The sequence below is a fragment of the Mixophyes fleayi genome, chromosome 4 (assembly GCF_038048845.1).
Source record: "Mixophyes fleayi isolate aMixFle1 chromosome 4, aMixFle1.hap1, whole genome shotgun sequence".
NCBI lineage: Eukaryota > Metazoa > Chordata > Amphibia > Anura > Limnodynastidae > Mixophyes > Mixophyes fleayi.
Window position 1 is genome coordinate 47,022,729 of NC_134405.1, and position 26,974 is coordinate 47,049,702.

General features: G+C 46.3%; 4 protein-coding genes across 4 annotated transcripts; 2 read left to right on the forward strand and 2 right to left on the reverse strand.

Moving 5' to 3' along the window:
- The first annotated feature begins 10,961 nt into the window (after nucleotides 1-10,961).
- LOC142150640 (histone H3, embryonic) lies at nucleotides 10,962-11,663 on the forward strand. The gene is made up of 2 exons (XM_075205836.1): nucleotides 10,962-11,420; nucleotides 11,586-11,663. The coding sequence occupies exons 1-2, from the start codon at nucleotides 10,962-10,964 to the stop codon at nucleotides 11,661-11,663; spliced, it is 537 nt and encodes a 178-aa protein (XP_075061937.1).
- Nucleotides 11,664-11,863: 200 nt separating this feature from the next.
- LOC142149792 (histone H2B 1.1) lies at nucleotides 11,864-12,316 on the reverse strand. Its single transcript, XM_075205099.1, has one exon. The coding sequence runs from the start codon at nucleotides 12,289-12,291 to the stop codon at nucleotides 11,911-11,913; it is 381 nt and encodes a 126-aa protein (XP_075061200.1). The 5' UTR covers nucleotides 12,292-12,316; the 3' UTR covers nucleotides 11,864-11,910.
- A 276-nt stretch (nucleotides 12,317-12,592) lies between these two features.
- Nucleotides 12,593-12,985, forward strand: LOC142150641 (histone H2A type 1-like). Its single transcript, XM_075205837.1, has one exon. The coding sequence runs from the start codon at nucleotides 12,593-12,595 to the stop codon at nucleotides 12,983-12,985; it is 393 nt and encodes a 130-aa protein (XP_075061938.1).
- A 450-nt stretch (nucleotides 12,986-13,435) lies between these two features.
- LOC142149793 (histone H1.01-like) lies at nucleotides 13,436-14,168 on the reverse strand. Its single transcript, XM_075205100.1, has one exon. The coding sequence runs from the start codon at nucleotides 14,166-14,168 to the stop codon at nucleotides 13,488-13,490; it is 681 nt and encodes a 226-aa protein (XP_075061201.1). The 3' UTR covers nucleotides 13,436-13,487.
- Nucleotides 14,169-26,974: the final 12,806 nt, after the last annotated feature.

The following is a 26,974-nucleotide window of genomic DNA, read 5'->3' on the forward strand; positions in this document are numbered from 1 at the left end:
CTGCATCCCCCTCTCACTGAGGAGGAACGATGGCGCAGAAGGATTGGTAAACTATACCTCTACTGTGCCAGTGGCGAACATCTCTTACAAAGTTGTCCGCTCCGCAGACCACAACATCCTATGGAGCAGCCTTCAGTGTGCTCCTCTCCAGACCCTAGATTGTTCTGCACAGCACCTCCTGTTGCTTTACTTCAGCCTAATCTGCCAGTTCCAGTTGCCACCTGTCCTGCGGTGCCAGTTCCAGTTGCCACCTGTCCTGCGGTGCCAGTTCCAGTTGCCGTCTGTCCTGCGGTGCCAGTTCCAGTTGCCGCCTGTCCTGCGGTGTCAGTTCCAGCTACTGCCTATCCTGTGATGCCAGTTCCAGCTACCGCCGGCACTGGGTCTCCGGCCATTGCCTCCTGTTCCGAGGTGCCAGCCTCTGCCTTCAGTCCTGAGTCCGCTGTGTCCAGTCCTGAGTCCACTGTGTCCGGTCCTGAGTCTGCTCCCTCTACTCCCGAGTCTTCAGCCGCTGCCTCTACTCCCGGGTCTTTAGCCGCTGCCTCTACTCCCGGGTCTTCAGCCGCTGCCTCTACTCCCTGGGCTTCAGCCGCTGCCTCTACTCCTGAGTCTTCAGCTCCAGAGGGGGCGCTGCCCTTACAGTCTCCTCCAGAGAGGGCTCTGTCCCTCCAGCCCATTCCAGAGAGGACCCTGTCCCTACAGCCTGTTCCAGAGAGGGCCCTGTCCCTCCAGCAAGTTCCAGAGAGGGCCCTGTACCTCCAGTCCCCTATCGAGTTGCCTGTCCATGCGGTTCAGCCCGGGTTGCCTCTCCATGCGGTTCAGCCCGAGTTGCCTGTACATGCGGTCCAGCCCGAGTTGCTTGTCCATGCGGTCCAGCCCGAGTTGCCTGCCCATGCGTTTCAGCCCGAGTTGACTGTCCATGCGGTTCAGCCCGAGTTACCACTTGGTACTTTCTGCATTGAGGCATCTCACAGTGCTGTTTGCTCTGAGGCATCTCACAGTGCTGTCTGCTCTGAGGCATCTCATAGTGCTGTCTGCTCTGAGACATCTCACAGTGCAATCCAGTCAGAGTTCTGTGCCCAGTACGGGCTTCCCATCAAGTGTGCCTAACTTGCCATCCCAGTCGGGACTCCTGCTCTGCCGTTCCAGTTGAGGACTCTCCAGAGACTGCTGCACAAGCTGGGTACTCTCCAGAGACTGCTATTGAGCCTGAATGCCCAAAAGCCTTTTCCGAGTCATCAGATCCTCCTCCAGTCTTCTTTGATGGAGACATCAAACAGTTTGTTATGGTACTCAAACTTTCCATGAAACAGTTTCAAGATTGTCCGGTTTATTTTGTTGATCAATTTAACCAAGTGGGTTCAATTATTATGTGTTTTAGAGGGGAGCCACAAACCTGGGACTTCTCATTACTAAATTCAGATGACCCCATTATTCATAATACCATGGACTGTTAATACTGTTTGTCAGAAGTAGACTCCATCCACAGTCAAGTCATTTGATTACGATTTGTCTGTGCCCGTTCCAGCCTGTGCGTCAGTTCCTGCACTTGTCCATAAGACCTCTATGAATGTGTCTTCCATCAGACAGTCTAGGTCACCTAGGGAGAAGGTTAACAAGAATGGAAAAACCTTTGCTTTGCCACTTCAGTCACAACAAACACCAACCTTGGTGACTGGCTTTTTGGGCATATCATCATCGGGTGATAAAATAAAAGGTCCTATCCCGACTCTAGGCTGGGACTCAGACTCTGAAATTGAATTTGTGGAGGATACTAGAGAGTTAGTGGACAAACTTTACAATTCTTCTGCTTCTGAAGAATCGGGTCTTCTCTGTACTCCATTAGAGAAGAGCCCAATTGTGTCTCCAGGGAGATCTTATAAAAAGAAAAAGAAGAGGAGAAAAACCTGAAGGGAGCATGTATGGAGCGTCTGGAATCCGCTCCTTAAAGGGGGGGGCTATGTTATGACTGCCTTTGTTTTGTATCTGGCAGCAGTACCTATAATCCATCAGAGGTGCTGCTGCTGTCCTGCACCTGAACTCTGCAACATGCCTGAAGGAGTTAATCTCCTTGTCTGATGCTAATTAGAACTGCACCTGGTACACTGCTTTAAGTACCTGCCTCTAGCTGTGCTCTGAGCAGTTCATCCATTTGTTCCTGGCTGCTGCTAACCTGCTCTTTTGCTATTTGGTATATACCTGCTGGACTGAACTTCTGTGTATGACCCCTGCCTGTACCTTGGACCTTGCCTGCTTGCCTGAGACCCTGAATCATTTGCCTGTACCTTAGACCACACTGTTTTGCCTGTTGCCCTGACCTTTTGAACAGACTTCTGGACCTCGCCTATTTGCTTAATCTCTGCCTGGCTATTTGGATTTGTTTGTCTGGTCTCTATTTGATCCCTGGACTTTGTCTGCTTTCCTGGACAGCCTTGTGCCTTCTGGACTGGGGTAAACTTATTATACTTGTTCCTGACATTTTACTATACAGTCTCTTTTGGAACCTGTTATCCGTGGATTTGAGTTATCTTTGTTAATATATTTACCTGAATAAAGACACTTTGCCTTACACTTCCGTTGCACTTTGTGAATGCACTGGGATTCATAACAATGGACAAGACTTCAGAATGTAGCGCCCCCACTGTGAGCGGCAACAGTTGTGGTTGGGAACAAATTTTACCACCTGGTAAAGGACCACCATCCAGACCACAGACAGTGATGGGCGACTCGAGCTTAATGGCAGGAAATCCCAAAGTACAAGCGAAATCCAGATCCAGAAAATTCCCTGCAGTACCGCTGTCTAGGAAAGCAGAGACAGATGTGGATTGTGCACCAAAGGAAATTACTGCAGGAACCAAGAGTGCTTTATTGGAAGATATAATCTGCAGACCTAGACAAACCTCTTCCACGTTCTCTAGGCCTGTTCTTTTCCCGGCTGGTCTGACTTGTTGGCACAGTTTTGGAGGAGATGACACCAGTTGCCACAATATAGACAACGGGCTAAGGTTCGTCTCCGGGTTTTCTCTTCCGAAGAAAGGCGATAAGCACTTAGCTGCATGGGCTCAGCAGCTTCAAAAGGTGCAGCAGGAGGAGTCTAAAAAGAGCATGAGGTGACGGTAGTATCCCTCTCAGCTTTTCTCTCTTTAAATCTACGGTCAATTTTAATGACCAATTGCATTAGACTCTCCAGTGTAGCAGGAATAGGATATTACAACAGGGAGTCTTTTATGTGTTCCGAGAGACCCAAACGGAACTGGCTCCGGAGTGCCAGATCATTCCACTCGTTATCTGTGGACCAGCGCCTGAACTCAGCACAATATTCCTCAGCAGAGCGGTGACCCCGTTTTAGTGCCCTGAGATGTGATTCAGCCGATGCAGCTCTGTCAGGCTCTTCATAAAGCAACCCCAGGGCATCAAAGAATGCATCAACGGACTATAGTGGAGGGCATGTGGAAGCAAGGCTAAACGCCCAGGACTGAGGATCACCCTGGAGCAGGGAGATAATGATGCCAACTCTTTGCTGTTCAGAGCCAGAGAAGCGTGGTCTCAAGCGAAAGTAGAGTTTGCAGCTCTCCTTAAAATTGTGAAAAGAAGCCTTGTCACCGTAGACGCGGTCTTGTAGCTTCAATTTGGGCTCCATTGAAGGACCCGGAAGGCCTTGCTGGGCTTGCGAGGCTCTGGTGGCCTCTTCCTGGGCAGACAATTGCTGAACTAGGTTCTGGACCACCTGTGATATGGTCTGGATCTGGCCTGCAACAACTTGGGCTGGAGTGGGGTTCGTCCCGCTTTCATCCATGGAAGCGAACTCTTCCAGAACTTCACTGACCGGTTATAATGCTACGACTTGTCATCAACCTGTAGAACCAGGTAGAGAGTTCTTCACCTCTAGCAGCCGCCTTTCCAGTAGAGCTCGTTATGCTCACAGGTACTTGGTTGCCCCCAGGACTTATACTCGCGGTTGTACAGACAAAGACTTATACTCGCGGTTGTACAGGTGTATGAACGTACTGTAGCGTAGAGTAACGGGGTGTAGAATCTAGCATGGTCAAAAGATAGGCCACGGTCTGGGTCCAGGAGCAGGTATTGTGGTCAAGGCCAGGCAAGATGTCAGGACTGGCAGCAGACAAGGATAATCCAGGAATGAAGCAAGGGTCAGGGCAACAGGCAAGAATCAAGTCCACAAGAACAAAGCCAAAGGTCATACACAGGAAGCCTAATAAAAATATTTGTTCAAGCACAGCACAAGGCTAATACACAGAAAATTGGAACTATAACCGTCAGGGAGGCTAAGCCATCCATGCCTTATATACAGAGACTGATCAATGGCAAAACACAGAGGACAGCATGATAATCGGCCCCAGGAGCTGTTTAATTAATTAATTAATTCAAGTACTAGCGCCCGCGCCCGGCTGCCCCTAATGTCGGGACGCGGAGCTATCACTCACAACGTCCCCACTCTTGTCTAGGAAACGGCCGGGGCGAACCAGTAAGTGACAACCCGGTCGCCGAGGAGACGGCCGGGACACTTCTTGCAGGCTCGGAGAATCGCGGTGGCATGAGGATCGAGAGAGGAGGAGAAAGTAGTGGGGTCAAGAGCATCTAGATTGCACCTAGGAAAGCTAGATTTGGGTGAGAGGGGAGGGCAGGAGAAGAATGTAAGGGGTGCTAAAAATGGTACAAAGCGCGCAGCACAATCCCCTATCCCACCCCGTTACTCACCTGATCCCGAGGGAATACTATGGAAAACCACCTCCCATGATCTGAGGCTCGCCTTGCTCCTCCTCCTCCTGCACGCCACCGGTACGACCCTTGCACGGGGAAACAAACTGGAGGCTCTACTACCCTTCGACGAAAGGGCAATGTCCGAGGTGACGGCTGCGAGTCAGAGACACTGACTCTACCCCGGCTGCCGACACCTTATTTTGCTCTAGTCTAATACTTCGGCGCCGAGAGTACGAGGGCCTAGGAACAATCCCGCCCAAGTACTCCACCCACCAAAAGGTGGGAGCCCGTTCTGAAAAAGGGGACTTAGTGTTTTACTCACCTGATCACTCCTCTCCTTAGCTCCTGACTCCGTGCGTCCTAACATCACCTGTAATGACACTACCCAGCCTCCCACCAACTCCAACTGTGAGGCTATGGTGGGGCACTCTTACACTGTTACCAGCGGATCCACTAGGGACCTAACCACAAACCAACTAGGGGTCAGGGAGAGACTACGTTTGTCAGAATCACTAGGTGGAATTGATGATACCTGCCAGCAGTTGGCGCTACTGAGTACTGAGGCGCAGAGTCTAACACGCCCATGGTTTTCACCAGGAACCACCGCAAGAAGGTATGGACTTCGCTGCAAGGGACATGCAAGTCGCGGCCCTCAGTATCAGTCAGCTGGCGAGGTAACAATTGACAAAAAAGGAGAAAAAGAAAAGTGTGTCTTAGAATAGAGGCACTCTAATGGCCAGAATTTTTTTAAATATATAACTTTATTAATTTGCATTCAAAAGTATATTATTTATTTATTATATGGAGAGTGTTTTCTCGTAGGCCTGTAGCGAAATATTAAAATAGAATGTGAATTGTATTTACCAGGTTAATATGTACTGTTAAGAAGGTAGAAACAGGAAAAAATACCTTGCTGCGCTGCTACTCTGAAGTATAGCTGATACTTCTAAATGTACTAAAGAGAACAAATTGGATTAACTGGGATGTCTGCCACCTTTGGTCATTGGCGGCATGACGTCCTATAAGTGATATATTATATTGTACCAATAGTCACTATATATGGTATGAACGTATTATACGGGACCCTTGAAATATAGTGAAATATAGAACTCAGTTATCCATTTCTAGTTGTACTTTACAGGTCCACTTTTTTTAAAGTCTGTTTGGTAAGAAGTATTTTTGTATTTCAGAACAAGTGATATTTATTCAGAGCCAATGTTGCTCAATTACTGCAGCAACAGAAGTTGCTTATTTATAAAGTTTCAGTGGGAATTGTTAATCCAATCCACATCAAACCATTACTATTGAGTAAAAGTTTTTTTCCCCAAATGTCTATTTCTAGAGTATTTGTATAGCTCAATTATTGTCATTGGTACATGTATATAATACTCAAAACTTCATTCACTCTCCCTTTTAGGGATCATTGGTCACTTCCCCACGTTTTAGGGACTGATTTTCTATCTAATATATATTTACTTGTTCCTTAGTATAGATATCATTCATACAGAGCTACTTTTTTGGAATTCTCATTCACACATTACTTCAATGAAAAAGCGCTATATCTAATGAGCATCATTTCATAGCTACTTATTAGTTGGTTGTCTCTCTAGATAATCTTAAATGCTTTCACAATCTAAATCTATCATAAGTAGCAGACGCAGCGTCCGCCGACGCGCGTTTCGCTAAGAGGCTTTTTCGAGGCAAGCCGGGATGTGTGTTAATTGGCTTTATAAATGGGAAAATCCTCCCATAATTGCTGACGTCACTCAGCGACATTGATAGCAACCGTCCGGTCATGTGACTGCATCAGCCAATAATCTGATTTGCTGACGTCGCCTAACGATGTTGATGGCAACCGTCCGGTCATGTGACTGTATAAGCGAATTGTCTGATTTACTAGCGTCACTTAGTAATGTTAGTGGCGACCATCCAGTCATATGATTATTCCAGCCAATTATTTGATTTAATTTCAGGTGAGGTATTTATCTGTATTGCAGTCATAAGAATGCTCTCTGTATTGTATGGTGGTCATAGGAATGCTCTCTGTATAGTATGGCAGTCATAAGAATGCTCTCTGTATAGTATGGTGGTCATAGAAATGCTCTCTGTATAGTATGGCGGTCATAGGAATGCTCTCTGTATAGTATGGTGGTCATAGGAATGCTCTCTGTATAGTATGGGGTCATAGGAATGCTCTCTGTATTGTATGGTGATCAAAGGAATGCTCTCTGTATTGTATGGAGGTCACAGGAATGCTCTCTGTAAGGTATGGCGGACACTAGGAGGCTCTTTATATTGTATGTGTGTGTATATATGTGTATATATATATATATATATATATATATATATATATATATATATACATATATATAATTCATTTTGTGTGATGGTGATAAGGGGGCCACTGTGATAAAGATGGCTCCATGGCACGGTGTGATAAAGGAGAAACTGTGATGGAGGGCACAGTGTGATGATTGGGCAGTGTGATACAGATGGTACCGTTACATTTATGTTTTAATTTGTTTCAGTGAGTTTTATTTTAATTACCAATTAATTTTTATACAGCTAGCATGTGATAGCTGCATTTAAAGTACTTTGATTCCATGGAGGCTTATTACATAAAGATCCTTACAAAGCCAGACCGAGAAGCCGAGAAGAATGGGGAGGGAGGGGGCTTCAGTGCGGTCTAGAACTTGTAAAGCGCTAGCCACGCCCCCACAGAAAGTTGATCACACCCACTCGACGATTGGCACTCCCACTTAGATGGGGGGCGCCGGTTCCCTGTCTCGCCCAGGGCACTAAAATGGCTAGTTACGGTAATGTCAATACTCCATCTCCTGGAGGGTCATTCGGTCTGGTGGAATGGGTTAAAGTATATGCCCCCATGGGAGAGAGCAGTGGGGGAAGCTGTGTCGGAAAAAGAGAGCCAAGTTTCAGTGATGGCTAGAAGGTAGAGGGGCCTATTTATCAAAGCTATCCGTCTTTTAATTTAGCGGTAAATCCTCGAAAACAACAGTTTTCGGGTATTATCGGCTAAATTACTATGTATTATTCTAGCATCGCTGCAGATATCTCAGATATCTGCTGCTTTGCATCTCTCATCGTTTTACTGAGCACTCCCCATAACAGTGCATGGGAAGTGCTCAGTAACTCTATGCAACAGTGACCGAAACTTAGCTTTCAACCATGTTAATATACGCCATCTGAAGCTGGCGAACATTAACATGATTGAAAACTTTCACTGAAAACAGCTCTGCTCAGAAGAGCAGAGCTGCACAGCGCATGTGTGAAGGGATCACATGATCCCTCCATGTCACTTTCCGCATGTTCTTCATTCAGGGATTTCTGTGCGCATGCCCGAGGTCACCGGTCGAAGCATGCGCAAAGGGATTGAAAGAGGGGTGAGCAGTGTGGAGAAGTGCCCCGGCGACAAGGCGGCCGAGAGGGAGGCGCAGGACAAAGCTACTCACCAGTCCAGCGGTGAGTATTCATTCCTCCCTGGAAAGGTCCCGGTGGCAGCGGGCAAATGAGCCAATCCCGGCTTACTTCCCGCTGCTGGCCAATCAGCGGCCGGGTCGGCGAACCAATCCTGGCTCGCCTCCGGCCATTCAAACTACTGGTGCCACCGCTAGCCAATCAGGGCTCGCGGCAACGGCTGATATCGTCAGTGTGCCCGCGGCTTTTTCTGTCGCCGGGCGCCAACGCGAGGGCTGTGCGGCGGCGGAGGGGAAGTAGGAGGACGTCGCGTCCAGACGTCCAGCAGCGGCGGAAGCGTTAGGGAGCCCTTGTAAGGGCTGTGAGCTACCCTGATGCCCGAAGACTTCAAGCAAGACGCCGGAGCAGAGATCGTCGGTGGGGAGCCCTTGTAAGGGCTAAGAGCGCCCCCGCAAAGCAGCCTTTGACAGCGCCAAACAGGAGAAGAGGCACCGGCGGTTGGAGAGCCTGGAAGACCCGAAGAAGGCGGGTCAAGCTGAGTTTCCTGCGCGGAACAAGTGAGTACCAATTACTCTTTTAGCAGGACGCTAGGACCTGACGTAGAGTACGGAACACTCGGTTCCTAAGTAGGTACTAAGAAGAGTTCTGGAGCGGTTTATAGAACCCCATCCATCCGTCCGGAAGGGCACCCAAGTTCAGGACAAGACGGGCTTAACGGCCGCGGGCGCAGGCCTGTGGGGCACAGCGTCTCAGGACGTGAGAGTGGTCGGTCTAAGGTAACGTCCGGTGTGGTGAGTTCCATAGCGGTCCCTCTGGATCGGGTAAGTAACAGAGGTGTTGGGAAGGGCTGTCATTGTGCTGTCTCTCTTGTCTTACAGGTGCTGATCGGAAGACAAGGTAAGTGGAAGGAACAAAAGGGGGCACCAACGGAGAGTTAATAAATTTGAGAAACTTTTGAATCCGCATCTATGGGATGGGGATTGAAAAGTTTATACTGAAAAAGCGAAGGGTAATAATAGACCCCTAAGAGAGATGGAGATGAAGAGGTTGCGGACAGAGGGCAGTTTATTGCACATGACACTGCAGTTCCAGAGGGCACAGGAGAAAGCGAGGGAGGGAAGTGGGGAGATATGGATGAGATTGGCAGGGTTACTTGAGCGGGGAGGTGGGTTGTGATTAGGGTAGGACGGGGGGAGCTGGGGGTGAGGATGGGTATAGGACTTGAGCAAGGAGACATGGGGCACATTTATCAATCATCGGCAAAAGTGAGAAATAGTTATCAATCCTTATCGCATGGATAAGGATTGAACTATTTCTCAAATTTATGAACAACAGATCATAGGAACAGCTGTTTCGAAAAACTGCTGTTTCTGTGATAAAAAAAAAAATCATACTTACTCCCCCTCTTCGGAAGCGCTGTCTCCGGATTTACTCCTCGTTCTCTTCATCCTTCAATTGCGCATGTGCATTTCGAAGAACTGCACATGCGCACAGAGATCCCTGCTCTGTCTCTGCAACTATCGTTGCAGAGATAGAGCTGTAAGTGACAGGGAGGGATCCTGTGATCCCTCCACACATGCGCTGTCCAGCTCTGCTCTTCGGAGCAGAGATGACAGCATTGGATTTTTTCGGAACTTGTTAGATTTGAGCTGGGAGCAGTCACCATACTGTTGAATGTCAACTACTCCTAAAAACGAAGAGGAGTGCAAAGCAGCAGATATCCACGATATCTGCTGCAATGCACTTTTCATAAATTTGCGGAGGACACCCAGGAAGCTTAATTTGCCGGTAAGAGCACTATCATGCTTTCTTAAATATACCCCATGGTGAGAGACAGAGGGTAGATAAAGGAGAGGGAATGGAAGGACTGCATGGAGTGGAGGAGGGGTATATGAGAAGGGGAGGGGAGCATGAGGGAACAAAGAGTTGTGTGTGTTTATGATGACCACAGTTTAGCTTAAAAAAGAACAAAAAGATTGTAACTGTGCTCTAACACTGCCCACAAATTATGTTACATGTGAAAACTTAAGTTGTGTTATTTTATGTGTCTCTGGAGAAAAGGTAATCTGTCTGCTCTATATTGCTTGGCATCTGTGAGGATACCAGGGTAACGTATAGCCCATGTTTGTTGCCAGCTTACTGACTGGCCCAAAAGCAACCTTATTTGCCAAGCTATCACCTGCCTCAGAAAGGGAAACCTTTTGTCATATGATATAACCCTGAGAGACCATATTCTGAAGGCACGGTGACATACATGGTTATACTATACACGTGGAGCATTTTGGAGAAGTGTGACTGGCATATTTCAGAGAACAGGGGGACTCCAACGGGTACTGGACCTTTATTGATGTTGCTGGGTACTTGTGTGATGGATTGATATCGGCTTAGTTTTAAGAGAATACCAATAAAAATAAGAAAAAACTAAAATGTGAAGAAAGTGTTGACTGCAATTTCTGGCTGTTCGGTGGCAACAAATGATCGGCGGATCCCAATAACTGGTGGTGAGCATGGGGTTAATGGTGGCTGTTTTTCCCACACAGTAAATAGAACATCTGTTTGAACGCTGCGTGGAAACAAAGTAATGCTTTCCCGCTCAAATCCTTTCATTCCCGAGTTGCTAATAAGACTTAGTATACCGTTGATCTGGGAAGTACGTTACTACTGGCGGGTTAATTTGAAATAGTCCACAGTTTATTTAAGCCAATCAAAGGAGGGGGGCATGCTTAACTCATCCAATCATCGTGCAGCGCTATGTATAAATAGGATTGTTAAGCTGCCGTCTTTAATATTCATTATAATTTTGAATAATGGCTAGAACTAAGCAAACCGCTCGCAAGTCCACAGGCGGGAAAGCTCCCCGCAAGCAGCTGGCGACCAAAGCTGCCAGGAAAAGCGCCCCAGCTACTGGCGGCGTGAAGAAGCCTCACCGCTACCGTCCCGGCACTGTTGCTCTGCGAGAGATCCGCCGCTACCAGAAGTCCACCGAGCTGCTGATCCGCAAGTTGCCCTTCCAGCGCTTAGTACGTGAGATCGCCCAGGACTTCAAGACCGACCTGCGCTTCCAGAGCTCAGCAGTCATGGCTCTGCAAGAGGCCAGCGAGGCTTATCTGGTGAGGCTCTTCGAGGACACCAACCTGTGCGCCATCCACGCCAAGAGAGTGACCATCATGCCCAAAGACATCCAGCTTAGCATAGATACTCGTCCCTCCTACGTACACAGCACAAAGGCTCTTTTCAGAGCCACCAAATGCGCATTCGAACGAGCTGTATCCTCCCATCTACCCAGCTTTCCGACATTATATGACCTGGGAGGGGCGGGTGCTTTATACATGTTGAGATCTAAAACCTATTTTAAAAGTTATCCCGTTTTTTTAAGTGTTACTGTAACGTCCCTAAAATTCATTTTAACAACAGTTCTCCTTTCGGTGCAGGACGAAACATTGCCTGGGTCTATACTGATTCCTAGAGTAACTAAAGTACGTCTGGGTTACCCAATGGGCGAGAGCTGATTCATTCTACAAGCCGTTAAATAGATACTGCAAGACAGACAAAATATTAAATTGAAGTCGGCTTATTTAGAACGTTGGCTGGTAGAATTGTATGTATTGTAATAAACATTCGTACAGGGGATGGTGGTGGTACAGTATAGGAAAACCTGTTATCCATGACTTACAGGGAATGTGAATACAGCCCGATCAGAGAGAAGGTGGGTGGCTCTGAAAAGAGCCTTTGTGGTCTCAGGATATCACGGGTGAATTATTTGGCGCTGGTGTATTTGGTGACGGCCTTGGTGCCCTCGGACACGGCGTGCTTGGCCAGCTCTCCGGGCAGCAGCAGACGTACGGCGGTCTGGATCTCCCTGGAGGTGATGGTGGAGCGCTTGTTGTAGTGAGCCAGGCGGGAAGCTTCTCCAGCAATGCGCTCAAAGATGTCGTTGACGAAGGAGTTCATGATGCCCATGGCCTTAGAGGAGATGCCGGTGTCGGGGTGGACCTGCTTCAACACCTTGTAGACATAAATAGCATAACTCTCCTTCCTGCTCTTTCTCCGCTTCTTGCCATCTTTCTTCTGGGTCTTGGTGACGGCTTTCTTTGAGCCCTTTTTGGCTGCTGGGGCAGACTTGGCTGGTTCAGGCATTATAGCGACAAAACGATCCCAATCACAATGTGCAGAAACTGTTCCTGATACCTCCCACAGCCGCTCTATTTATAGGCAGCCCATGTAAGTGAGACCCACAGTCTGCTCTGTGCACTATTGGATGTTGTGCGATGTCAAATCCCACCCGCTGCTGCGGATTGGTGTTTGTTTGAACTTGAGCGGCACTAGCTAATTTGATAGCGGACCAATGAGAGAAGGGTGTCTGTCCCTACAGCGTATAAATATACGGAGGCGGGACAGATAGCCTTATTGTTGTAGGTTGACTTACACATAAGTTGAAATGTCTGGAAGAGGCAAACAGGGCGGTAAGACCCGTGCTAAGGCCAAGACTCGCTCATCTCGAGCCGGTCTCCAATTCCCGGTCGGTCGCGTTCACCGTCTGCTGAGGAAGGGGAACTATGCGGAGCGTGTGGGAGCTGGCGCCCCGGTGTATCTGGCAGCGGTGCTGGAGTACCTGACTGCTGAGATTCTGGAGCTGGCTGGGAATGCCGCCCGTGATAACAAGAAGACCCGCATCATCCCCCGTCACCTACAGCTGGCTGTGCGCAACGATGAAGAGCTCAACAAGCTACTCGGTGGGGTGACTATCGCCCAAGGAGGAGTCCTGCCCAACATCCAGGCCGTCCTACTGCCCAAGAAAACCGAGAGCCATAAACCAACCAAGAGCAAGTAATTTCCTGCTGGATAATTGTCCCCACAACACAAAGGCTCTTTTCAGAGCCACCCACCCCGTCCCTAAAGAGCTGATCCACGACTATAACATCACGCTTTAGCTGTGTGTTAACTCGAGTTAGACGAGGTTACATTGTAATGCTCGTTAAATAACGGACACAGTTGAACTAAACTCCCCCATCCAGATTGGCGGTGTCGTCTATTAAACAAAAGTGAACCATATATGGCACTGTCACGGTGCACTGACGTTACGTTTAAACAAGCTGCAGACACTTTATAATAAGACGGCAGGAGTCAGTATATACGGCTATAATCTCTTTTCTCGCACCACCGCCGGAAAGAAACAGCTACTCTAGAGCTCAGCTTCATAGCGCACACATCCACCCCCATAGAGTAACAGAAAAGTGTGTGTGGAGGGGGATATATACTATATAGCTCTGTCGAGACCGAGTGGGTGGCTCTGAAAAGAGCCTTTGTGTGATTGACAGGAGTGCGGCTCCAAGTTACTTCTTCTTAGGAGCAGCCTTCTTCGGCTTAGCTGCCTTTTTAGCCGGGCTCTTGGCTACTTTGGGCTTAGCTGCCTTTTTAGCCGGACTCTTAGCCACTTTGGGCTTAGCTGCCTTTTTAGCCGGGCTCTTGGCCGCCTTCTTGGGTTTCACAGCAGGTTTCGGCTTCTTAGGGCTTTTTACTGCTTTCTTGGCTGCTGCCGGTTTCTTGGCCTTTTTCGGGCTCTTGGCTGCGCTGGGAGACTTCTTCGGGGACTTGGGCACTTTCTTGGCTGCCGCTTTCTTGGGTTTAACCACCGCCACCTTCTTCTTAGCTGCCTTATCCTTGCTCTCCAGCTGCTTCTTGTTCAGCTTGAAGGAACCGGAGGCGCCGCTGCCTTTCACCTGGATCAGGGTCTCTTTCGTCACCAAGCTCTTGAGCGCCACTTTCAGGCGGCTGTTATTCTTCTCCACATCGTAACCTCCAGCAGCGAGGGTCTTCTTCAGGGCGGCCAGGGAAACACCGCTGCGCTCCTTGGATGCGGACACGCATTTTACAATCTGCTCAGACACGCTTGGACCGGACGTTTTGTTGCCCTTCTTGGAGCTTCCTGCAGCTGCTTTCTTCGGCTGACGCTTTCCCTTGACGGGGGCCTCTGCTGGAGCAGCGGGCGCTGCGGCGGGAGCTGTCTCTGACATTTTCCGTGCACCAAATAGAAACAAAACTTTTACATGCAGATAATCATCAACTGAGTTGTTATATAGAGCCCAGGAATGCGAAGCCATTGGCTGTGGTGAAGAGCCAATCATGTGCGCAGATTCCGGGGGTATTGTTACCACGCCCATTATCCTCATGGACGCCGTTCTAGAATGTCGGCTCCCGCTTTGTGTTTCTATGGCTGAAAGAAATGAGTTTAATATTAAGTGTAATAATACCGGCTCGTTGTCCTTTATTTCATCAGCACATTGTGACGCCCTTTCGTCGTGTGTAGACTTTTTATATTGAGGAACCCCGGGCAAATACACTGAAAATACACCCAACACCCCCATCTCCCTAAATCTCCTCTCTGTATCTTAACTTATGATCAAATACGTGGATGCGCCCAAAGAAAGCTCCCGGATCCCCCAGTGACTGAGCAGATTAAACCTTCCTACTTCTCCTTTTATGTCATGTTTCACTTCTCACGTCTTATTTCTACCTTTTTAAACCTTCAGACTCGTGTGAGACTGTCACGTTACACAGATGTTCCATACTGACAGGCATACAGTCATGCATCACAATCGTCAGCTCTGAATATGTCCAGTAATCACTATTCCCGATTTAACATTTGCGACAGTCTCCTACCAGACAACACTGAAAGGATGGTCACACGGCAGTTTGAACACGGAGCATGCAGAATGCAGCCACCGCCGCTGAATAAATGGTCACAGACTGGTACAGAAAGTGTGTGAAAGTGCAAGCAGCGCTTTATTCCCAGCCTGAGAGCTCAGAAAACAGAAATATATACTGAGTTAACCGAACACATCTACGTTCTGCGTTCTAACAACAAAAGGTCGCCCTGATTGACATTACAGGACCAAAATATAATTGTACTACAACGGCCTGAAAACTGGCAGTGTTGGTATGACTCAGGAACCTGTTGCTTGGTGCTCCTCCCCTATTTCCCTCAAGTTCCCAATCAGGTCCGCCTCTCCTGTATAAAAGGACAGCTTGTCTAGCGTGTAACTTAGTTCGTTTGTTGTAGACGGAAAGAAGATTACCTTTGAACATGTTTGGCAGAGGGAAAGGCGGTAAAGGACTCGGAAAAAGGTGGCGCTATGATGAGTGCATGATTAATAGGCTACATGAAAGTGATCCTGCCAAGATGGAAAATAAGCCTTACATACAAAGATCAGCCATAATATTAAAACTACTGACCAGTAAAGTGAACAACATTGATTATCTTCTTACAATGGTACCTGTCAAGGTGTGGGATATAATAGGCAGCAAGTGAACAGTCAGTTCTTAAAGTTGATGTGTTGGAAGCACAAAAATTGGCAAGCATAAGGATCTGAGCGACTTTGACAAGGGCTAAATTGACTAGACCAGTGGTTCCCAAGCTGTGTGCCTAGGCTCCCTGGAGTGCCTCGGCCAGGGCCAGTGGTAAGCAAGGTGGGAAATACTTGGTAATTATTTTGGCTTAGGGGTGCCTTGAAAAAATTATGGAGACCCTAAGGGTGCCTTGAGCTGAAAAAGTTTGGAATCCAGAACGGCAGGTCTTGCGGGGTGTTCTTGGTACGCTGGATTCAATACCTTACAAAAGTGGCCCAAGGAAGGACAACTGGTGAACCGGCGACAGGGTCATGGGTGTCCAAGGCTCAATGATACGGGTGGGGAGTGCAGGCTAGCCCGTTTGGTCCAATCCCAAAGAAGAGCTACTGCAGCACAAATTGCTGAAAAAGTTAACGTTGGGCTCCGATAGAGAGGTGTCAGAACACACAATGCATCGCAGGTTGCTGCATAGCCCCAGACCGGTCATAGTGTCCATGCTGACCCCTGTTCACCGCCGAATGCACCTACAATGGGCACGTGACATATTCTGGCAGATAAAGGTCAACAATCGGGGTAGAAAACAATGATAGTTCCCCATGTACCCAGTGAGTGTACTCATCTACCACCCAAGAACTCTACTGGTCTCTGCATTGATGCTTGCCATTAAGAGGTTGACATCTGGGCTGTACCACTTCCTTGATCAGAGATCAGAGATTCTTTCGACTGCCTCTGGCTCAGCTACTGCAGGGATTGGCTTGTTGAGTATATTATACTATGTTACTTTTCCCTTATATGATATGCATCTGAATTACTTTGCAATTAATCCATTATTCAGGAGAAATGCAATAGCTTTTATGGTGAACTGTCAAAAATAAACAGTATATTTTATTCAGCTATTTGAATAGGTGTGAAATACTTACCCACATTAGGAGTATTGGAAATAAGACTGGTGCACGCATATGGTGGAGAGATGTCTCCGGGTACATTCTTAGCTGGATAGCACAGGTAGATAGCTTAGGTTATCCCCAATATAGTGTGACGCTTGTGAACACAGGTGGATCTGTAGAAAAGTAGGCACATGAAATCACAAAATGATCATTGCACAGAACTCTTAAATGTTTATAAATAAACCTTAATATTTAAAAACATAAAAAACACATAAAGATAAAAGCCAATTGTCCACTAGCCTGCCCATTTTACTTATTAATGGTTTAATCTCTGTCATGCATGCCAACACCTGGAATGTCCGGGTGGATTTTCCTCCCAGACTCCAGAGACTGTTATTCTCCCAGACAGCAGGAGAAGCGGGCAGGAATGAGGATGTGACCATGCAATCTGCCAAATGTCAGCCTGCTTACTGCTAAGTGATGGTGCAAAACATGTGGAGGGTTGTAGTGACATCATCACCCATCAGTGGGAGGGGTATGGTGCAGAGGTGGACTAGTTGGTCAGACAGCACATCTATGTAAACACCCACTTAACAAACTGTGGAAACACCCCATGTAAGAGCAATCTGCACCTAGTTTTGGAGGCTGGCAGATGCTGTAGAAAATTGGCTTGGTGCAAACAGTAAAAAAATGACACCAACAACCAGCCCATTTATTCATTTAGAATAATGCTTCTTCCCCCCTGATTTATTGATCAAATTATAAGAATGAGGGAAGATAAGGTTGATGGTTATATTACCGATGTCTATTTTGGGTGTTTAAAAATGTTTACCAAATAGGTACAAAAGTGTAAATGCCCCTTCACTACCCCATGAGCACATTTAAATATTCCCATCCCACAAAGTCTAGCCTCATGCAGCTTATGAAAGTTAAATAATTGTCCGATCCAAATGATGTAATCCAAAGTAGAAAATAGATTTATTATTATTATTACAATTTCATCTTAGCCAAATGTGGGCACAGTGCTGCTAGTAACTGCATAAAGCTTCAATTCAGAGCCCTCTGCCCCAAACAACAGTGCCTGACAATTTACAGAAATATAATGAGTGTAACTCACAGTAGTGACATCATACAAGGATACAGTAAACATAAAAGTAACAGTTTACAAATGTAACCACATAAATAGATAGAGTACAGTCTAGAAAATAAAGGAAGAGAGAGGTCTGTTATAGGAGACACTATTTGGTAGTGTGATAAAAATATCAATTAAAATTATTAATATTTACTATTAATAATGTTTAAAATAATTATTAGATAGAGTCAGATTTTTTTGTGTACGTTTTTTGTCTCTCCCAAGCAAAATGTAAGTGATAAAGTGTGTAAACTTCAATGAAAATTTAAAAGAGGGGGGTTGGTATACTCGGTGGTAATCATTTCAATGATTACGATAACACAGACACAGGGGACACCTACAATAAAAAAAAACGATTGAATGAAATAACGACAGCTAGAATGACAGACTTACCTGAAAAACGACTGTGCAGATCTCCGATGCCAGCAGAAGGATGACAGGACCTCCTTGCGACTGCCCAGGTCTCCGGCACCACTGTGTGACGTCAGTGCACCCTTCATGCCTTTCAATTTAAAGCGCCAATGTCGGGACCCCATTTAAACCGTGTCCCTGCGGGGTCACGACATTGCCGTTTTAAATTGAAAGGCATGAAGGGCGCACTGACGTCACACAGTGGTGCCGGAGACCTGGGCAGTCAGAAGGAGGTTCTGTCATCCTTCTGCTGGCATCGGATAACAGCACAGTCATTTTTCAGGTAAGTCTGTCATTCTAGCTGTCGTTTTTTTCATTCAGTCGCTTTTTAGTGTAGGTGTCCTCTGTGTCGGTGTCATCAGCATCGGCAACCACTACCACCCGGTATACCCCCCACAATTAATTATTATCATCAGTGCAAATTCTTACTCCACCTGAGAATCTTGTACCATCAATGATCTATGATGCACTAATATGCTCACCTAGATTATATATAGTAATAGGAAACTATCAGGTGACAGCCCCCCCCCCCCCCCCCCCGCTTTCTACAAATTGCTGTATGGCCCAATCCCTAACCATATGACCCGGTGACGGTATGACTCCATTCCTAAGCGTGTGACCTGGTGACTGTATGACCCAATCCCTAAGCGTGTGACCCGGTGACTCTATGACCCCCATCCCCATCCATGTGACCCAGTGACTGTATGACCCCATCCCTAACCATGTGACCCAGTGACTGTATGACCCCATCCCTAACCGTGTGACCCAGTGACTGTATGACCCCATCCCTAACCATGTGACCCAGTGACTGTATGACCCCATCCCTAACAGTGTGACCCAGTGACCGTATGACCCCATCCCTAACAGTGTGACCCAGTGACTGTATGACTTGGGGAGAGCACTGGTATATGTGAATATAGTAAGAGTGTTATAGTAAGAATACAATGCAGGAATACAGCTGTAGAGACAATAATATCAGCCTGTGTGTGGGACACAGTCACTTGTTCTGCTGTGTATAGGAGCCCTCAGCTGTGATCACCATCCAGTGTCTCTGCTGCTTTCTCTCCCCCTCTGCACTCTCTCTCTTCCCCGTTATCTTGTGTATAAGTTCCTGGTCAGTGCTCCTCCCTCCTCCTACACATCACATCCAATGCACACACTGTAGACCAAACTACTTCCTAACACAGACCCTCAGACGTGCACTGCTGACAATCAGGGGCCCCATAACCAGATGATGGGGCCACATATACAAACGGTGCTGTATAACCGGACACAACACTCCTTATAATTACCGGCTTCTCCCAGCATGCGTCTTGTCTGTGGCCGAGAGAGAGGCACCGTAAAACCACGTGACGGGGGAGGGGACCGGGCGGGGACACGGGCGGAGACTACTTTAGGAGCTCAGTTACGGGATCTTGACGTCATCTGGTCACATGACTATTGTAGTCACATGGCATAGCGGTTTGTCGGCTGCTTCTCGGCTTTTTGGCTAAGATCAAGTGAGTACCTGTCCAAGTAGTGGCCTCTGCCCCCCCTGAAAGGGCCATGTGAAAGCTTGGTCTGGCCAGAAGGCCGGTGGCTTGAAAGCCTGAGATAACACCCCTGGAGTAGTGACCCAGGAGTGCCTGAACTCACTTGAGGCGTGGTGACCCTTACTTGACAGTAAGCCACTTTGCACGAACCTCACTTTCAGCCACTCACTTTTCCTTGTCCTGGCCTTTTGGCTAGGCAGGAATAATTTTTAACATCTCAGCCGAAAGGCTGGGGCCGTTTTGCACGACACTATTTATTTTCTCACTCCACTTATTTTTATGTTTTTTTTCTTCACGGATTTTACGGGTGCGGGTAGCCCCCCTGAAAACATTGTGGGTCCTCCCTTCAGGGGGTGGACAAGTTGCTAAGCCCTGGATGAAGCTTCGGCGGATACCAGGGGCTAAAGGGGCCCCCTTAGCCTTGCGGCGAAGGGGGTCTGAAGACCCTTGCCCCTTAAGGGTCCTTTTGGATCCGGGGGTCAGGGACTAGGGACCTTCCTTTATCGAAGAGGGCCATGTACCACACCCATGTGCACATTGTTTTAAGTTTCACACTTTTTTTCGTTCACTTGTGTTAGAGAGCACTGCTTTTCAGGCTTTCAATAAAAAAAACGGTTTGTTAGATGCTATACAGTTGAGAGCAACAGCGGAAAAGCAGATTTTGTGAGGAAGGGGATTAGGACATACTTCTTGGCCATCCACTAACCTTATCATCACGTGTCCCCTTTTGCTCACCCACCTGCTTATCCCTCACATGTCACCTCCCCCCAACCACCTGCTTATCCCTCACTTTCTACCCCCTGCTGCCTACCTACAATCTTGTCTATTATCTGTCTTGCCTGTTCTGCTACTCCTTTTCTGCATGCCTTTTCTGCTAATCCTACAGCTCACCACACTCTCTCACATGCTCCTCTAATGCCCTCCCACCAGTTTGTTCCTCACAGCCCCCCCTTCTGCAGTGGCGCACGCAGGGGGGGTTTCTGAGTCTCTAGAAACCTCCCCTGCGCTAACTAAGTGGCCACTGTCCTATACAGCAGCCGCGGCGCTGTCAAAGAAGTGTCCGCGGCGGTGCTGTAGTGTATACAGCACCACCACAGATGCTTCTTAGACAGCGCCGCAGCTGCTGTATAGGACAGCGCTGGCTAAACGGAGCTGCTGCGCATGCGCAGCAGCTCTCTCTCGGGTTTTTTTTTTTTGCGGGGGTCGGAGGGGGGAAACCAGAGCCGTAACTAGGGCTGTGCGGCAGGGGCGACCGCCCAGGGCGCAACGCTGAAGGGGGGCGCAATTTGGGAATATTTTAGGTTAATTTGATTAAAATTGAGGGCTAGGGGGGCGGCATTTGTCTTTCTCGCCCAGGGCGCTAGAATTCTAAGTTACGGCTCTGGGGGAACCCCCCCCCCCCCCCCCGACAATCCTCCGTGCGCCGCTGTTCTGCCCATCCTCTAGGTCTCTCCCCCACATGGCACCATCTTGCCCACATCACATGGCCTCTCCTGGGCACCCACCAGCTTGTCCCTCACATGTTACCCTCCAGGCCAGTACCCTGCTCTCCACCCACCAGACTTCTGACTGATATGGTGCCATCCAGCTTGTCTCTCATATACCCTGCTCCTGGCCACCAGCTTATACTTCAGTACATTCCCCTGACCACACTTCTCACCAGCTTTGCCACATGCCCCTTTCTCAGTTGCATTTTCACTTCATTACTGTGCCTAAATCATTAGTCAAAGCCAAGCAGTGTCAAGATTTGTAATATTCTTTCTTAAAATACTATTGCATGTTTTAGGTTTCTGAACGCAGCATTTATGTTTACAATTAGTATTTTGTGTCTTACTGTTTTGCTTATATTTTACACCTTGTGCACTATAGAAGCTACATGTGATGTTCTTTCATGCCCACATCACTGACATTCCCACTGCCACCTACCTACAGCTGACACATCCACTCAGGGCCGGACTGGGACTAAAAATCAGCCCTGGCATTTAAAGCACACAGGCCCACCTCTGTTGATAAGCTGGAAAAAAAATGTGTGCCGCAGTGCAGTGGCGGTGCCGCCAAAGGCGTAGCTACATTATGTTGGGGGCGTGGTCAAAATGGTGCGTTGATACATACATTATAATAAAACATTACATTTATCAGACCCTCCCCATCCACATTACGCCACCCCCCCAGATACATTATGACACCCCCAGCCCACTGTACTTATCTATGCTTCTGATGCTGCTGACATTCCTGTAGAGTGAGCAGGGAAGCTCTTAGTCTCATGAGATTAATAAATCTCGTGAGACTTAGAGCTCCGCTGCTTGCTCTGCAGGCTGTGCCCTGTCTGGGACGGAGCACAAATCCTCCTGCTGACCAACTGGATTAAGGCTCGGGGGGCCCGGGCACTTAAGTCAGGGGGGCTCCTATGATGCAATTTGGCTATTAGACAAATTTTTGACAAATACAAAGGCAATACAGTGTGCACTACTGTTAGGTGCACGCAGTTCTGCCTTAACAAGCAGTACAGTGTGAAGCAGGACATATCTCCCAACTGTCCTTGTAGTCAGACCAAATCCTGACTAAGTGGGACAGTCACCCATCAAATTCAGAACAGTTGGCAGACTGTCCTGGTCTCTCCTACCTGTCTTGTTATGGTCACCACTTGTGGCTGCTGGTGTCTTTAGATCAGTTGCTGCTTGTCTGGATCCTGGAATGTTGGATGCCCTATTTGGAGAAAAAAAAGAGCAGATGAAATTTAGCCCTGGTGTTAAATCAATATAGCATCCATGTTTTAAAATTAGGCCTCACTGCAGCCACAACATTAAAGTACTAGTATTCACATTTGATAAATACATCTATTTCCCTCCAACTAGCCCTGACATTAAATAGTATTTCCATTTAATAAATAAAACTATTTCCCTCTCTCCAAAGCACCCCAGCATTAAATTAAAAATCCAATTACCCCATCTGAAATTGATAGCCCCACTATTAAATTGCCCCCATCTTCACCCCACAAATAGAATAGCACCCAATAATTAGCCCCCACCTGCAACTCCCTATTAGATTAACAGCCTACCTCCCACATTATATTAAGAGCTACCCATACACACATTATGGTCATACACCGGCCCACACACACATACTATAGATATACTGTTACACACATACACACTATAATCATAACCTGTCACACACACACACACATACTATAGTTATACTGTTACACACATACACACTATAATCATAACCTGTCACACACACACACATACTATAGTTATACTGTTACACACATACACACTATAATCATAAAGGTCATTATTTGGATATTTTTTTGGGGGGTTATTTTTTGGGTAATTTGTATTCATTGTCATTCAGAGCTTGATTTATATATTTTTTTACTTTGTCGATCCCATTTTTATTGGCGCCTGTCAGTAAATTCTGTGTTATTTTTTGTTACACTATAATCATACCCTGTCACACAAATAGATAGATACCCTGTCACACAAATAAATAGATACCCTGTCACACAAATAAATTGATACCCTGTCACACAAATAAATAGATACCATGTCACACAAATAAATAGATACCCTGTCACACAAATAAATAGATACCCTGTCACACATATAGATCCCCAGTCACACATATAGATCCCCAGTCACACATATAGATCCCCTGTCACACATATAGATCCCCTGTCACACATATAGCTCCCCTGTCACACATATAGCTCCCCTGTCGCACATATAGCTTCCCTGTCACACATACAGCTCCCCTGTCGCACATATAGCTCCCCTGTCCACATATAGCTCCCCTGTCACACATATAGATCCCCTGTCCACATATAGCTCCCCTGTCACACATATAGCTCCCCTGTCACACATATAGCTCCCCTGTCACACATATAGCTCCCCTGTCACACATATAGCTCCCCTGTCACACAAACTACCCCCTCCCTCTTACCTTGTGCGCTCCGCAGCGCGCTGTACAGTCTCTCCTAACACATGGGACGGCACCTATCACATGGTGCTCGTCCCATGTGACATCTCCAGAGCCATTCATAGAAGAGAGGGGAGGAGCGACCACACCAGGGAGTAAGTGTAGTGCCGACCCCACTGCTCAGCACACAGACTGTCATGCTGAATTCTGGCATGACAGTCTGTGTGCTGAGCGATGGGGCCGGCCAGCTAGCAACCGGCCCATCTGGCCATCGGCCCTTCTGGCATTTGCCAGAAGTGCCAGATGGCCAGTCCGGCCCTGCATCCACTCAATCACTGCAGATGGTGAGATTAGCCATATACACACACACATGAAAGTGGGGGTGTATATAGTGGTATATCACACTGCCACTTCTATTGCCTTCATTGTAAAACTATTAAATTATATTCACTTACATTCTCGTTACATTTTCCATACCGCCGCTCCTAAATTTCCACTTCGACTACTGTGTCGGTATGTGTGTGTGTGTGTATAAAAAAAGAGAATATATTCTATTGTACAAAATTGTATTTTGCATTAACTACTGTCTACCTGTATATTTAATAAGATGATATACAAGGGGACACCAGTATAATCCAAAAGAAGACTGTTGGTCTGCCAATATCTATTTAAGGGGTGCAGTTACAATAACAGTTATTTACATGGTTATTTGAGTGCTACGTAGAATCAAAAAAGAGAGATTAATATCTCTTGTAGCCTATTCATTAATAGAGAAAGTGAGCATTAGTCTATGGCCAAGGTTTGTAATTCAATTGTCCTGAATATGATTGAATATAGCAACAATATCTCTGTGTACATAAATGGATCAGATAGTTGGCAGATCTAAGGGAATTCTGCACTTCCACATTTCAGGTGTTGAGATCTCTTGGAACATCCATTTGGAAGTTGTGTACTTGTAAGTATAAAGTAGGGAAATGTGTAAAAATTGTAACTTGATAATTTAATATTAGGTGTATAATCTTCCATTGTTGTGTAATGTCAGACACATCAACATCATTTATATAGCGCCAACATATTCCGTAGCGCTTTACAATTGGGAACAAACACAGTAAAATAATAAAACAAACTGGGTCAACAAAGAGGTGAGAAGGGCCTGCTCGCAAGCTTATATACGCTCTATATAAATTAAAAGTTTTCATTTATTCATGCATGGATAGAGGACTTTATAAAGGCTTTTAGAGCCGCTTATTATGTTTCTTAATGGATATTTTCAGTGTCTTCTTCCCATTGTAGATATTGTTTGATTGTCGTATGATGAGTTGGGGTATGCAGTGTACTGTATCAACTATAGTTGAGTTTGGTACCAGTGTTTCTGCTAATCACATATAGTAATGTGGAGGGGGAAAACAACATGGCTGTTTTTGATGTTCATAAGGCCCAACATTTTATATCTTTCTATGAAATGCCTTCCTTAGGTTAATTTATTTTTGGATATTATATTTTGTATGAAGCCCACAAAAACATCTCAAATGTTCTATTATTTCCTATACATGTTATACTACCATTGTAATAGAAACATGTCAGATATATTGTCTTAGCTGTAATGTGGTTTATTCCTATTGGTGTGTGGTAACAATAGTGAACCAATAATATGAGACAAAGAGAATATATTGCTCTCCTTCCAATGCTGCTCAGACCGTATGTAAGAGGATTCCACTTAATTCAATAAAACATGATTTCAACAACAAATATATATATGTACATTAAGACAATCATGGATGGACACAGAGTGATAGTGTAAATGACCTTATCAATTCTCCTGACATAGGGAGTATTCACATAAAAAATAAAGAATACAAAACAATATAGTGTACTATATTCCAGCATCAAAATCCTTCACCACAGACGAGCTATAAAGTCCCTGAAAGATGAATGGGGAATCCTCCTATTCTTAAAGGTGCAAGAAATGATGTACTCATCAACCATGTAAAAATTCTCAGTTCTCACATTCAATATTAATGCCTACAAGAAGCCTTTAATATATGTTGATTGTATTGTATCCTACCAACAAGAGAATCCAGCTTTGTTTCTGATTACTATGTGGATTATGTCAGCCTCAGTCTTAAAGGTCATTTCTGGGTTTTTTGTAAACGCGACTTGAGCCCAACTCTGATTGGATCACACTTGTATAAATAATCTTTAAGGAAGTCATGGAGGTATATATATGCCCCCCCCCTCCCCCCTCCTTATCCTCCCATGACTACACGAGCACTACAGCCAGCAGTGGGTGTTTTACCACTGACTACCAGTGTGACCAGTCCTGGCAGATTTTTTTTCATTATTATTGCAAAGTATTACAACTGCCCCCACCCAGGCTGGAAACATTTTCTGGGGAGAACACTGCAGATGTATTCATAATTCACTACTCATGCATGGTCAAGCAATCTATCTCTTCTAGACAGGCACTGAATTTGTTTGGAGAAAAAAGGACATCACTTATTCATTTTTGGATTTAATATACAAAAAGTACAATACTTACAGGTTATAAAAATAATTAACAAACAATTGACATACATGCACAATCAAAACAGTTTAAAATAAAGGAATTCAATTCAGAATATAACTTACTTACAAGTGGTATATTCTGCTGCAAGGGGAATTGACTTGAAGGTTATCAATGATGATTGATTTCCCAAAAGACTGACAGTTTGTCCCTTCACAAGACAGGTTTTTAAGCAAACTCAAATGGAACGGCATTCACGGGCAGTGTGGATGCTAATGGTGGATAAAAATGTCCCTTGAAAACAAACTGTATGAAGGACCCTGCTCATTAGAGAGCTTACACTCTAAATGGAAGAAGGCACAGCTGAAACAAGAGGAGCAAATGTGGCTCAGAGTGGAGATTAGGACATCTGGGAGGGTGCATTAGTGTGAAGAGTGTTATTGAGGATAAGGCCACATCTAAAAAAGAGATGGGTTTTCAAAGAGCATCTAAAGATTTGAAGGCTGTGGGAAAGTGGTAGGGAATTCCATAAGTGGGGAGCAGCACGGGAGAAGTCTTGTAGGCGGGAGTAAGAGGTGGTTACCAGAGACGAGACAAGGCGCAGGTCAGAGAAAGATCTAAGTTGGTGGGAGGGAGAGTATTTTGATATGAGATTTGAGATGTATGCAGGGGTAGTGTTGTTGACGACTTTGTAAGGGTGAGTCATTTGAATTTGATTCTGGAGGACACAAGGAGCCAGTGGATTTGCAAAGTGGTGCAGCAGATGTGGAGCAGTGAGAGAGGAAAATCAGTATTGCAGAAGTATTTAGGATGGATTGAAGTGTAGATTGATGGTGTCAGGAATTCCAGATAGCAGGAGGCAGCAATAGTCAAGACGTGAGATGATGAGAGAATGGATAAGTTTTGGTAACATGTTGAGTAAAAAAAAAAAGGACATATCCTGGCAATGTTAATAAGCTGGAGTCGACAGGACTGGGAGATAGTTTGAATGTGAGGAATAAAGCAGAGGGTGGAGTCAAGTGTGACACCAAGGCAGCGGACTTGGGAGACTGAGGAAATTGTGGTATTATTGACAGCGAGGGAGATT

What these genes read in the sequence shown, in the direction of transcription:
- LOC142149793 (XM_075205100.1), bottom strand. Translation starts at nt 14,168, where the DNA reads ATGTCAGAGACAGCTCCCGCCGCAGCGCCCGCTGCTCCAGCAGAGGCC.
- LOC142149792 (XM_075205099.1), bottom strand. Translation starts at nt 12,291, where the DNA reads ATGCCTGAACCAGCCAAGTCTGCCCCAGCAGCCAAAAAGGGCTCAAAG.
- LOC142150641 (XM_075205837.1), top strand. Translation starts at nt 12,593, where the DNA reads ATGTCTGGAAGAGGCAAACAGGGCGGTAAGACCCGTGCTAAGGCCAAG.
- LOC142150640 (XM_075205836.1), top strand. Translation starts at nt 10,962, where the DNA reads ATGGCTAGAACTAAGCAAACCGCTCGCAAGTCCACAGGCGGGAAAGCT. An exon ending in AATGCGCATTCGAACGAGCT is followed by an intron (nt 11,421 to 11,585) that starts GTATCCTCCCAT and finishes CTTTCGGTGCAG; the next exon opens with GACGAAACATTGCCTGGGTC.